At 38.4% G+C, this 12,738-nt stretch overlaps 1 protein-coding gene across 1 annotated transcript in view; it reads right to left on the reverse strand.

Annotated features, from left to right (window-relative positions):
* Positions 1–470: 470 nt before the first annotated feature.
* rapgef4a (Rap guanine nucleotide exchange factor 4a) overlaps positions 471–12,738 on the reverse strand; it is a 37,790-nt gene continuing 25,522 nt past the window's right edge. The window contains exons 8-31 of the mRNA XM_053328016.1: positions 12,566–12,672; positions 10,411–10,532; positions 10,128–10,311; positions 9,957–10,041; positions 9,410–9,470; positions 9,163–9,239; positions 8,916–9,062; positions 8,219–8,334; positions 7,187–7,272; positions 6,740–6,818; positions 6,484–6,634; positions 5,943–6,031; positions 5,771–5,801; positions 5,598–5,676; positions 4,481–4,627; positions 3,207–3,304; positions 2,537–2,662; positions 2,170–2,348; positions 1,992–2,082; positions 1,858–1,908; positions 1,584–1,671; positions 1,414–1,478; positions 1,286–1,340; positions 471–1,145 (exon numbers count right to left, since the gene is read on the reverse strand). Coding sequence (XP_053183991.1) covers positions 1,018–1,145; positions 1,286–1,340; positions 1,414–1,478; positions 1,584–1,671; positions 1,858–1,908; positions 1,992–2,082; positions 2,170–2,348; positions 2,537–2,662; positions 3,207–3,304; positions 4,481–4,627; positions 5,598–5,676; positions 5,771–5,801; positions 5,943–6,031; positions 6,484–6,634; positions 6,740–6,818; positions 7,187–7,272; positions 8,219–8,334; positions 8,916–9,062; positions 9,163–9,239; positions 9,410–9,470; positions 9,957–10,041; positions 10,128–10,311; positions 10,411–10,532; positions 12,566–12,672 — 2,442 coding nt within the window. The 3' untranslated portion in view covers positions 471–1,017. The remainder of the gene's footprint in view (positions 1,146–1,285; positions 1,341–1,413; positions 1,479–1,583; positions 1,672–1,857; positions 1,909–1,991; positions 2,083–2,169; positions 2,349–2,536; positions 2,663–3,206; positions 3,305–4,480; positions 4,628–5,597; positions 5,677–5,770; positions 5,802–5,942; positions 6,032–6,483; positions 6,635–6,739; positions 6,819–7,186; positions 7,273–8,218; positions 8,335–8,915; positions 9,063–9,162; positions 9,240–9,409; positions 9,471–9,956; positions 10,042–10,127; positions 10,312–10,410; positions 10,533–12,565; positions 12,673–12,738) is intronic.

Here is a 12,738-nt window from a genome sequence, read left to right on the forward strand (position 1 = left end):
TCACCCTGCCAACATATTACCATAGGTTCAGGGACAACTGACTAAATAAACTATTGTAAGAAACAGCCATCATAGCAAAATGTTAACTTATTTCTTCTCCAGAAATCATTAGGTACATAATTAATATCATATGAAAAAATAGGATGTCATTTAATCCACATTATTTAATGTTTTGGGAGATAGAAATCATGACTCATAACTGACTTCTGATCAGACAATTCTCCTATTCTGTGGTCCTAAATATTGACATCAATCATCTCTGATGATATCTGAAAACACTCTGAGGAGGCCAGGACCTGCTATATTAACTGCATGTTCCAATAAATGGGTTCTTATTGCATAATAAATCATAAACTCCTCTGAACTCCCCTGCAAGCTACATAAAGCATGCTATTCTAACACACCATGATTGTAATTAACATATAAATGGAACAGTATAACAAAACAATGAAGACATTAAGGCACAGAAATACATCTAAAATATTTAATATTTACAGCACACAAAAGGTTTTCAGACATTTAATGTATCTCAGACTTTAAAGAGGAATGTGCTTAATAAAAAGTCAAACAATCAGAACCGTTTGCATGCTGATGACAAAATAAATATTTGTATACAATTAACAGCACACATAACAATCTCACAAACATAAATATGTATAAATATTGTTTGATACAAAGATAAGAAACAACTGAATATCAGGAATATTGAGACTTTGCATTTTTAAAGCATTAGCATTTCATAGTGTTTACATCTGAAATGTTACACAATAATCTGATGAATGAAATCCCCCAAAGATCTTTAATTTCTTCAATTGTTTGACTTGGAGATGATGGTTATAACTGCAGTGCATTGATATTAACAGGTCAGGCAATGGCATCTGAAACAATATCTCCTTATCTGATACGTCATTAGGTCCCCCAAGTGAATGCCTGTGTTGGAGTAAATTCATACCAGCGCAAGCACATGTCATGTAATGAAGCAGCATCAGCGTGTAACGTTTCTGTCCCTGAGTGATTTCAAGACCTGCGAGGCTCAAGTCCATGAGAGAGCTGGGTTAGTATCCTTTGGTTGTCGATCACATTGAGCTGACGTACGTAGCTCCGCACTTCTGGGTGGTTCTTGCTGGCCAGAGGTGAATCTGGACCTGGGATAAGCAGGACATGGAGAAAAATTTTACAAATTATGAGAACAATTGTACAATGTAATTCAACAGAGAAAATTGTAGTGATTATTTCCTATTTCATCCCAGTTTCCATTATTATGAAATTATTTTTCAAGACTTACTGAACGGCTGACTCCGACAGTATCTCACTATCTTAACTGTATTCGCTATCATCCGCTGTAAGACAAAAGGCTATAATCAGCAACAGATATCTACAATTAATTGATCAGTTAAAAGAAGACTGCCTCACCATTTTCTCAAAATTGACCAAATTGTCAATAATCGTCTTGTTGCCCTCATGAGTGAATGTCATGTCTGGAAAAAAACCCAATGGGGAGTGACGTTAGAAGTTTGTTGAAGAAGCAGCTCAAATACAGAAATTCAACACAAAGGTCAAAATGGTCACGCCGGAGCTCTGACCTTTGATCAACAGTGGCATGAAAGGAATGATGGGAGGCTCCAACTTGGCGACTGTCAGTCGGTATGCTCGGTGGTTCCTGGATGGGTCCTGTGGAAACAATCACACTGTTCTGAGATCTCCCGTCACTGTGTTAAAACACATCCATTAAAGTCCCAGCCAGAGGTGTTGATGTTAAACCCACGCTTAACTCTAACAACCAGCTGACTCTGCTACACTCCTGATTATCTATTCAGTGTTTGCTCAAGATATAAAATGAATTTTAAGTCAATTTACCATCAAGTTTTCAAACTCCCCATAAAACTTCTTGAATTTGCTGGGAAGTTTCTGTAACAAAAGATGACAGCAGAGGTTAAAATGCTGTTTTGAAATGATTAATAAATAAGCATAGACTGTGGCCAGATACCAACCTCCCAGGTCTGACTCAGTCTGCTCACTGCTGGGTTACTTAGTCCCATAATAATAGCAAAGAAGGTGTTCAGATTCCTGTAGTCCTTACAGCTATGAAAGACATATGAAAGGGTGAGATGATGCTTCAAGTAAACAAAACTACAAAGTGTTTCAGACGTTGTAAGGATGTCAACTTACTGGGCGGCAATCTTGATGAACTTCTTGAGAAGCTGCACCCGCTTGCTGAGCTGAGAACACAGACAAACCTCTGTGATCACCCAAAACTGAATTTCATTGAACCGCCTCAGAAACAGATCCAGGTTCACGGTGGTTTTCTTGACATTTTTCCTCCCAAATGTGTGGTAGATGAGTTCAAGCTGTTGGATATCAAAGAAAACCAGATTTACATATGAATAAAAACTGTGGATTAACTAACATTAAACCAAACCAGTTAAACTGATCTGTGCATCATTATAAAGTTAGAATTAAATATACATCTCACCAACATTTTGCCAACAAGACATCAAATCAGTTCTGTTAATGGGACCTGGTGTCTTAGTCATACCTCATGTACACAATGGAAAAGCTCCCAGTCATAGGAGGTCATATGGTAAGCCACATCCTTAGAGCTCATCAACTCAAAGCCAGCCAGTGATCCTGAAGAGGGACCCTCCTGCTCAGGTAAAGGAGTCTACAAAACAGAGGGGAAATGTATTTTATATGTAATATTAATGTGATCTATGGTTATGGGGTCAATTTTTGTTTACACACTAGATAATGCTCCTATAACCAATTATTGGTATAAACCAACAAATGTTTGGTGGTATATATTTTGGTGGTATAAATAAATAAATGTTTATGGATTTAAGGATTCATGTGTGGAGTCTATTTTTCTGTTTTTCTGTCCAATACCTGGCATTAATCATTTTGATGTGCATGCTTTTGTGAACCTTCTGCTCCAATTTTTGTTCAGCAATAAAAAAAACGATGCAAAGCTCGACAGATAACATGTACATTCCTGTGATCTTGTGTTATACAGTTCATTAGCTGAGATACAGAAAAGAATAAGTCATATAACAGGCTTTAAAGTAGATATAAAGATTAGAGGAGTTTACAGTTTTACACATTATGAAGAAAAGTGCTAACAACAACAGATTTTCAGAGATACATGTACAAAATTTCTACTTTTAACTGATGAAAGTGTAAGAAATGTTTTCTGGGAGAGAGTAACACACCAAAGAATCCAACTGATCCCTCCGGCAGGCGAACAGTCGTCCATTTACAGTAAGTGTGGAGAACACTGAAATGTCGTTGGGCTTGAAGACAACTTTCTCTGTGCAACAAATGCATAACACAAAAAAGATTCAGTTTAATAATTGACATTTTATGGAAAATGTTGTACATCATCAATTCAATGATGAGACTTTTTTTTGGGGTGGGGGTTAGTGAAATGTTTCATCAGCTATTGGCTAGACTGTGATGAAATTTGACTCAGACATCAATGGTCCTAGTTACTTCAGTGATCCCATGACTTTCCTCTAACACCACCAACAAGTCAAACATTTCATGCATCCTGGGAAATATTTCAGTGCTAGCACAAAATTTGATATAGACATTCATGCCCCCCTTGTTATGAATCATAATAACTTTGGTGTTCCCCTAACATCTGGTGCCTTTTCCCAGTCAAAACTTCAATTTGTCCACCTGTCTAAATACCTGCAAAAACTAATAACATTCCCATCAGCCTCATTTGTACTTTGTGTTTGTGTTCATTAGCTAATGTTAGCATGCGGACAAAGATGAGGCAAAACATGATACCTGCTAAACATCAGCAGGCTTGCATCGTCATCATCATGAGCATGTTAGCATGCTAATGTATGTGTACAGTTTTGAATAAATCATGTTTAAATAAACATACTGTATGTATGTCTTTATTTCTGGGATTATTGTAGAAGTTGGTTTCTTAACAGCATTCAGAAATTCCACAGTATACTGAACAACATTTGCTACTAATGACACCATAAACAGTACCATTATCATATCATACTATCTTTCCTAAAATAGTCATTTTCTGCTCGGTTACAAATGTGCAAGCTGCAGCCTTGACTTTGCTGAGCTAAAGTTCATAGATATATGAGCTGTATGATGATAAACTCCAGGCAAGAGAGCAGACTCAGTTTTGTATTTGTTTACTTGCCACTGATGAGGAAAGTGCAGGTCAAACATGGGGCTGTCTGGCAGAGACAGTGGAACAGCACTAGAGTAGGGAGCAGTAAGTGTCAGCAGCAGCCTCGTGCTGAATGTAATGAGACCAACTGAGCTCAGGTTTTTCTCGAGATGCTTTAAGATGCCTTAGCACCTACTATAGCAGCCGGTCAAAGTCAGCAACCTCAAAACCATCAATTTCCCACTAAATCAGACAGGGATTAATTAGTATAACACCCTGCCCAGGTTGTGCCTTGCAGTGTTTCCAATCATTTGATTAACATGTAGCTGCTGTCACTCTCACCTCCTGCCGAACTGAGGTTGACCAGGAGCAGGTCCTCCGCTGACCCCAGCTTGTCAGCCACAGCACTGATGACCTCCCTGACTGAGGCAGCTACAGGGGAGCGGATTGTGGTGTAGGTGTGGTCACAGCAGAAGACTTTAAATAGAACTAGAAATAAGAATCGGAGAAAACGAGGGACTATCAGCTCGAAGGAATAATGAAGAGCAGTGCTGGAGAGTTAGTATAATAAAACTTTGATTAATGCCCTTGTTCCCATGCTAGGAGAAGAGAAGATAAAAACATCAACACTTTATTTTAGGTCCCATTATTTAGCATTAGATGGCAACATTTAATAAAAGTTTTATATCACACTATAATGTAGTTTTGAGCAGATAAATGAGTTTATTAATGTATTTAACAACACCTATAACTCCTCCTCTTCTATTATATTCAGTAGCATATGCATGGACTGAGTGACATAACTTTTAAGATATATGAAGAATTTTAAATTCAATCATTGAAATGAATTTTAATCATCATCAATGACAACAAATCTGCCTACAGGGGCGAGGTGAGACAGTTTGAGATCAGGTGCGTAGACAACAACCTCTCACTGAATGTCGACAAGACAAAAGAGAGGCTTATATAAGCACTTCAGCACACCAAAGCACTCTAGCACTCAGACACTTTGATGTTACTTTAATTTAGTGTAGTTTCTGAATTTGCTGTCCTATGTGCGTTTTTATTGATTTGCTTTGATTTACTATATTTCATTTCTGCTTATGCATAACCTGTAAGGAAAGGAATAACAATAAAAATCAGTATGGAGAGAAATCACCTGGAAACATAGAGTGTTTAAAACTCTTTGCTGTGATCCATCCATCCTCTACATAGCACTGACATTGTCCTCTACTGTTGCAAAGTTTCAACAAAAACACCATAAACTGCAACAGGAAGTTACAGCATGTCTACTGAGGATCAGGTAAGGTCAAGTTACGTTAAATGAAAGTTTCAAACAGAATGTGTAATATTACATTGACAGTCATCCTGGTGTAGCAACAACAACAGTATACAATCCTCTGGACAATCCTTGCATCATACACTGACTCAAGCCTGTGTAGATTTGCCCTCTACTCACTTTCATCATGACTCTTGATGGGCTGACGTTTTTGAAGCTTCTCATCTCCCATACTGAACTGCCGCAGGAGAACTTTGTGCTGTGACACAGTTTAACAGGTTCAGTCTTCACAGAGGTTACATATAAATAATACATCAAAATCTGCACCAGACTTTAATTTCACAGTTTCATACCTTTTTCTGAGAGGATCTGGCATCTTCAGCACTAAAATGTGAAAGAAAATAAGCAGCAATGAAACAAATAAACAATCCTAAGTTAAGTAGTTGCAGGTTTGATTTGGCAGCTATGAGACTGAGGCTCTTTGCATCATTAAAGTCTTTTCATCTTTCTCTCCACAACACTTACTTGCGCTTCACAATTCTTTCCAGCTCTGTTAATTGATCCCTGAGGGGTAGAATCGCTTTTGCATCACTAGATACTGCCAAGAGAAACTCCTGCAACACACAACAACCTCTGAATGAGAAGAATTGGAGACACAAATAGAAGAGCAACAGTCAATATTCATTGTCAGTATTCATCATCTGGACTTAATGGCCAGGACAGCCCCAAAAATAAAAACTAGATTAACAACCAGTAAAATTGTGAATACATTTCATCATGTTGCAAATAATTTAAAAGAGCAAGTTTTATTGTGGATCTCCAAATCGACAGGGAGTCCACATCTATGATTATCACACCTGTGGATGTATGTATGGTGACTTCATGTCTCCCTTCTGACTTATAATGTATAATGTTGTTAGTCTACAGCATTGTGCACTGTCACTGAAATGTTAATCACAAAAACACACACTGATTTACTTTAGATTGATTAATAAGCAGTGTTACTATTGTTAATAATCTGGACCTATAAGAGTAGTTACAGCAGTACTCATATCTATAGGCTGACCTCTAGGAAGGTCACTGAGACGTCCTCCTCCTGCAGGTGCTCTCTGTGCACAGCAGCCCACTGCATCACCAGGCGAATCACCCTGCGCTTGTTGTTAAGTGTGTAATCCAGCTTCTCCTGTTCAGAGCCCTGCGAGGCCTGGGCATGGTAGGTGCACAGTAGTTAAAGGTCAAAACATATTGGTACATCAGAGAAGGAAAAAGGGGGAGAACATTTAACCACATTGGGAAACGTAGTGCCGATGCTGAAAGGATATTGAGCCATCAACACTGGACATAGCTGAGTGTTTGGTATGAAGACACAGTGCGTGAGCACAAAGTCATCTAAGGCCGAGTCTGTGATGGAAAAAAGAGAGAAGGTCATGTCAAACACATGTGACACCAGTGTAAGAGCAGATCAAAGACTGTCCAGAGCCATCAGGCCTTGATCCACACGGCCCTGTTTCTGTCACCTTTGCGGGCAAATGAAAACCATATGTATCCACACAAGCGAGAGTAATTAGATCAGCTCTGTGATGTGTGGCTAATTATAGAGGAGAACAAACAGGTCAGTGCAGAACAGTATGCAGAGGACAGAGGAAAGAAACGCTGAGCCAGAGGGAGTGAATATACAGCACAGAAGCAAATACTTCACAGTGAATGATCTTTATATTGTATTAGATGGCACCAATCTGGCACATTGGATGTTGCATGATGAGCAGTACCTGACTCTGTGAATTGAGAATCCAATCGCATCATTTCGAGCAGGTGCTCCAAAATCTTCTCCGGCGTCCCCGACATTACCTTGTATCTGCAGCGACACAGAATAAAACATACACCCTCCACTAATCAAGAAACACTGGCTCTTAATGCTTAATGACATGGCTGTGGCCCTCAACTGATTTGTGTTACTCGAATGTGCGCCTGTGATTGCTTCATTTGATAACAATCCTATTTACAATCACCAAGTTCTTGGCCAGCTGAAGATTTAAGGGCAGCCTGGGCTAAGTGCCGTGAGAGAGGGGCCAAAAAAGAAAAAAATGTAGGGGCATCTTCTATGTGAAGGAGAATCAACACGATCCAGCCTTGGTTGTTTTCATTACTTGATAACAGCATCACAAGAGGGAGCTGCACGAGCCACGTTGTGTCTTTCCCACTCGCAGAGAGGGAGAACACAGTCGTGACACTCTTATGTGTGAGGAGCAGAGTTGATTAGAGGGCAACCCTGAACAAGTAATTGTGACTTGCCAGGCCTTCTTTTTCCCCTAGGAGCTAGGCCATTATTACCATTAATGTGTCTATATTACAGCGACCACAGTGCAGTGACAGATGCCTCTATTAAGATAACACTTGTTGGCTGCAGTGCACAGGATCGCTCTGTGCTCACGCTGCCTGCACACTCAGGAAACTGGCGACACTGGCCGAGAGAGTCCAAGAACTTCCAGTGTTTTTAAGGACAGAGCTGATGATATTTCTTTTTTTTTCAGTCTTTTCAGTGTTTTGTTGACAATAAGTGTTGTATAAGACATTTTCAAATAATATAAGATCTTCAGGAGTCCACAACCCAAAGATATTCAGTTAACTAAGACATATGACCAAGAAAACCAACAAATCTTTTGCAGTTGAGAGGCTGAAACTAGAAAATGTTCGCCTTTTTTCGGTTGTAAACTAATCAATGAATCAGTTAACCATTTCAGCTCTGAATAAAGTCAACAACAGATACATGCAGGTGAGAGTTGTGATGTTGGCATATTTACTTGTAATGAGAAGATGAGGCTCCATGGACGGAGGTTCTGCTGCTGCTGAGACTCTTCTCTAACACCAGAACATCTTGACCATGCTCCTTGAGACGCACCGTATTGGCCTCCACATCCTTCATAGTGAATACACACAAGTTACTATGAAGACACGTGATCTGAACAGAAGCTGATTGATTTGGTATCAGGAACAGCCATGATCATATTCACAATACGCTGAAAGGTTGTATGTAGATTCAGCGAGTATGAGCTGATCTAACTAACTGAAAATAGCATGTCGTAAACAGATAAGACAGTAGATTATTTCTCATTATTCTGATGCATGATCAATGACTCATTTGCAGTCTTTACAAACTCAATGTGTGCAGCCAAACATCACAGAGCTTTACTTTAAATTACAATAGAGATCCTAACATTTCCAAAAATACTCAATAAAATATTAAATATTATTGGCCAATATTGTATTATATCTGCATCTCAACTCAAGCAGGATATTTACATTGCGAACAGCGTTTGCAAAATTTTCAACCATAGCTAAACTGTCATTATGCTCATATTTCATGTTTAGTGACTGGTGTATTATCTCAAAGGGAACACAGCTGCATTACTGAGTTTCTGCCAACAGAGGGCAATAGTGCTTTTTTCACTGTTACTGTAACACTATTAGGAAGTTAGAAGGTTTTAAACAGAAACTCACCCTCAAAATCCGGTTGAAGTCCTCCTTGTCTACTCTCAGGAAGTGACAGTTGTCCTCTCTCAGGACAATGGAGGCAGCGCGGGGGGCGTCATTGACAAGAGCCAGCTTCCCAAAGTCATCTCCTTCATGAAGCGTGCAGACGACACCCTGCAGAGCACAGCAGATACTAATTAATCAATGTCATGGTCAGAGCAACATAATTAGCTTGATGATTCAACAGAATGATTGAATCAGGGAAAATACTTACTTTGCCATAAATGACGACATTGACTGAGCCCTTTAGAATAATGTACCATGATGTGCCTTCCTCCCCTTGATTGAACACTGACAGACAAAAGAAAGAACAGATTGGGAAGTCTGATATGATATATTCTAATCAGGGATTTTCAGGACTAATACCGACTCTATAATGCATTTATAAATTCATTCATTTAGAGCCAGCTATGTGAAAAGTGTGGTCAGGGTCACATCATTTATTTTATTACTTTACTTACACACTGTTCCTGCCTTTGCATGGGACTCATATATGAGCACTCCGGCCAGTTCTCTCTTTACCTGAGCAAGCAGAGGAGACAGATTTATATAATATATAATAATAAGATTAGTATTACCATTCATTCTTTTTACTTACAACTTCTGCAGCAAGGAGCCACCAAAAACTGCAGCATTTTGTCTGTGCAAAGGTTTATTTCCCTGCTAGTGCTAGTCAAAACCCAGAAGCTGTACTATTGAATGCGAAACAAATCTCACAAAGCAGCAACACAATTTGATGATTTTACTTAAAGAAAATTTATAAATTATATTATATTTATATTTATATTTATATATACATATATATTATTGTATATTATTGTATGTGATCATTACTGCTGAAATATATACACGCAGGCATGTGGGCAGTTTTCATCCTGATTTTACTTACAGAAAATGTATAAATGATATAATAAATAAATATATATATACACAAACACAATTGGACATTGTTTTTATTGCTGCATTAAAAACACAGTGAAAGGTGATTTATAGAGAAATTGTACTCACAGTGGTTGATAGGTGAGATAAGGCCTTTATGTGGAGCAGCTCTTCATAAATGATCTCCAAATCATCTGCTGCTCTTTCAGATGGACTACAACACAGGAAATATGTAGATCACAACACCATTACACTGATTCACTTTATTTAATAGTATCTGAGACTGCTTCATAAGCCTACTGTTTCCTCAGAATCATCCTCATGTGGGCGTCTGGCCCAATCTGAGAGAGGAGAAGCAGGGTGTCCTGCAGCTCCTCAAGGCTCTCCCTCCTCTCGTCCTCACTGGGTAAAGGAGTGTCCTCCTGTTCATCATCCAGGAAGCGGTAGAAAAGGTACTTGTCCTGGAAGGTCAGCTCCTGGTCCACTGCGTCACAACAGCACAGCACAGACAATGGGGTTTAAATTCAAAATTTTGGCTTTGCGGGAACATGTGTGCGGACGCAGACATCACACAGAGTCTCACCATGGTTGAGAACACCTTCTTCCAACAGCACCTGCCACATGCCCACAGCTTGAATGCGAGAGTGGATGCATGAGCTCTGCTGCATTTGCCAGTCAACCAGCTCCGTCCCCACACAACACTGCCTAGGAAAGACACAAGTCTATATAAGAGCTTATATAAGGTTGTAATGTCACATTTGGTTTATTGTTTGTTCTCTGTTTTATTAATTTTTTTCTGTTGTTTCTGTTGTTCTACTAAACTGTTAGCCTGTATGGTCTACCGTTATAAATCCTTATAAATAAATGTTGGTTCAACTAAGAAATAAATGTTTGTAAAAGTGTCATATTCCCACAAAAAAACAACTTGTAAAAACATTGTTTTTGACGACAGAAGAAGAAGATTCATGTGGAAAAAATAAAATATAATAGCAATGATACTACAACACATTTTCCTTCACCTGCTCATGATCAAGTAACTATTTAAAAAAAAATCAATACAATACAGCTAAGACATGTATAACTGTCAATGCCAACATGTGTCCTGGATGACTACTTTCAACCTACAGGTATACTGATTGTTTTACTAAAACCTTTAAAAAGATGACACTGCAAATGTGTACTGTAGCAGTCTGTTTACACTTCCAGCAGATACGGATCACATTACCATCACATTACCATTAAGTTGGAGTAATGTTTGTGTCTGCAAGATGAATATAAGTGCAAAAATCAGTCTCTCAGTATAGCTCTCCATAAACACCTGAGGAAAATATCTGTCTGGCTCTTTTTAGCTGCTGAATGCGCCACTTTCTCCACCAGCTGGATGCTTACTTTGTCTGTCTGCTATTGGGTGTGGGGCAGGAAGTGTTGTGCCAGTTATCAGATCAGTATCTTGGTTGCCAGTCTCTCTGAGAATTCACTTCAAAATACTATTTTTTTCAAAAATCATTTAATAGTTTAGATCCTAAATATATATCAGATCTCCTGACCTGGTAAGGACCATACAGACCTCTCAGGCCTGCTGGTTCTGGATTACTGGTTGTTCTGAGAACATAAACATGGTGAAGCTCTATGTCACTTAAATGTGGAGCAAATTTCCAGAGGAGCTCAGACTGGGGACAATGCAGACTACTTTCAAATCTTAACTAAAAACCTTATGATTCGGCCTACTTCAACAAATTAATTGGTTTTTCATGTCAAATTTATTTGTTTGTATGTTTTTATTGTTTTTTATTCCGTTTGCTTGTTTGCTTTTATTGTTTCTATCATTTGCTTTTTATGCGTGTGCCTGTGTACTCTGCAAAGGACTTTGTGTTCCCTCTGGACATGAAATATGCTACATAAATAAAATTGCCTTGCTCTGCAATAGCTGAAGATGACACTGAGAGCAATAAGAATGAACCAAAACAGTAAAGTCGTGGACTATAAAGTCAAAACAAAAATAAAGTCAACAACAAAATAGAGCCAAATTATTTTCTGTGCGTTCATCACTACAAGCGACTTCCTTCACATTATACATTTGATTCATTGTTGATGGGTCTAGGCAAAATATGAATATTGTGATATCAGACTAGTCATGGTTTTAGATTTTGGATAATGTAATATTGTGATATAGCATAAATGTTGTCTTTTCCTGGTTTTAAAGGCTGCATTGCAGTAAAGTAATGTATTCTGAACTTACCAGACTGTTCTAGCTGTTCTATTATTTGCCTTCACCAACTTAGTCATTATATCCATATTACTGATGATTCATTATCAAAAATCTCATCGTGAAAATATTTTGTGAAGGCATGAATAGTAATCCTCACGATATTGTTGTAATATTGATATCAAGCTCAAAAATATTGTTATATTTTTGAAGTATTAAATATTGGTAGTGCAGCTTTAAGTCAGTGCTTTCTGGATTGTTTCAGATAAAACAAAAGAAGCTTTCACGATTGTGAACAGCACTTCTTGACGTAATGTGTCTTTGTGGCATTAAAACTTACGTCATGTTTTATTCTCTATCTTGCTATATTTTGTCTATCTAATGTTTGTATGTTGTATGTACATTATATTTTTTGATTGTATTTGTGTGTGTGTGTATGACTTTATTTGTTTGTTTTTTGTATGCTCGTCTCAAAATGGCCTTTGGGGGCAATCTCTCACACATTTCTATTATTATTAAGAGGCCAACTAACCTGTACGTCTTCAGATGGTACTTTCTGTCTCGGATCATGTGAGGCGCTCTGGAGAGGATGACGTTACGGAGAATCTTCCCCGCCCGCAGGATCTTTTCTGATGGCACCTGCTAGGGAGAATTTAGGTGAAATCTCAACACAGTAGAGTCCTACAGAATACCTGATACATAAAC

This window comes from Scomber japonicus, chromosome 11, assembly GCF_027409825.1.
Source record: "Scomber japonicus isolate fScoJap1 chromosome 11, fScoJap1.pri, whole genome shotgun sequence".
Classification (NCBI taxonomy): domain Eukaryota; kingdom Metazoa; phylum Chordata; class Actinopteri; order Scombriformes; family Scombridae; genus Scomber; species Scomber japonicus.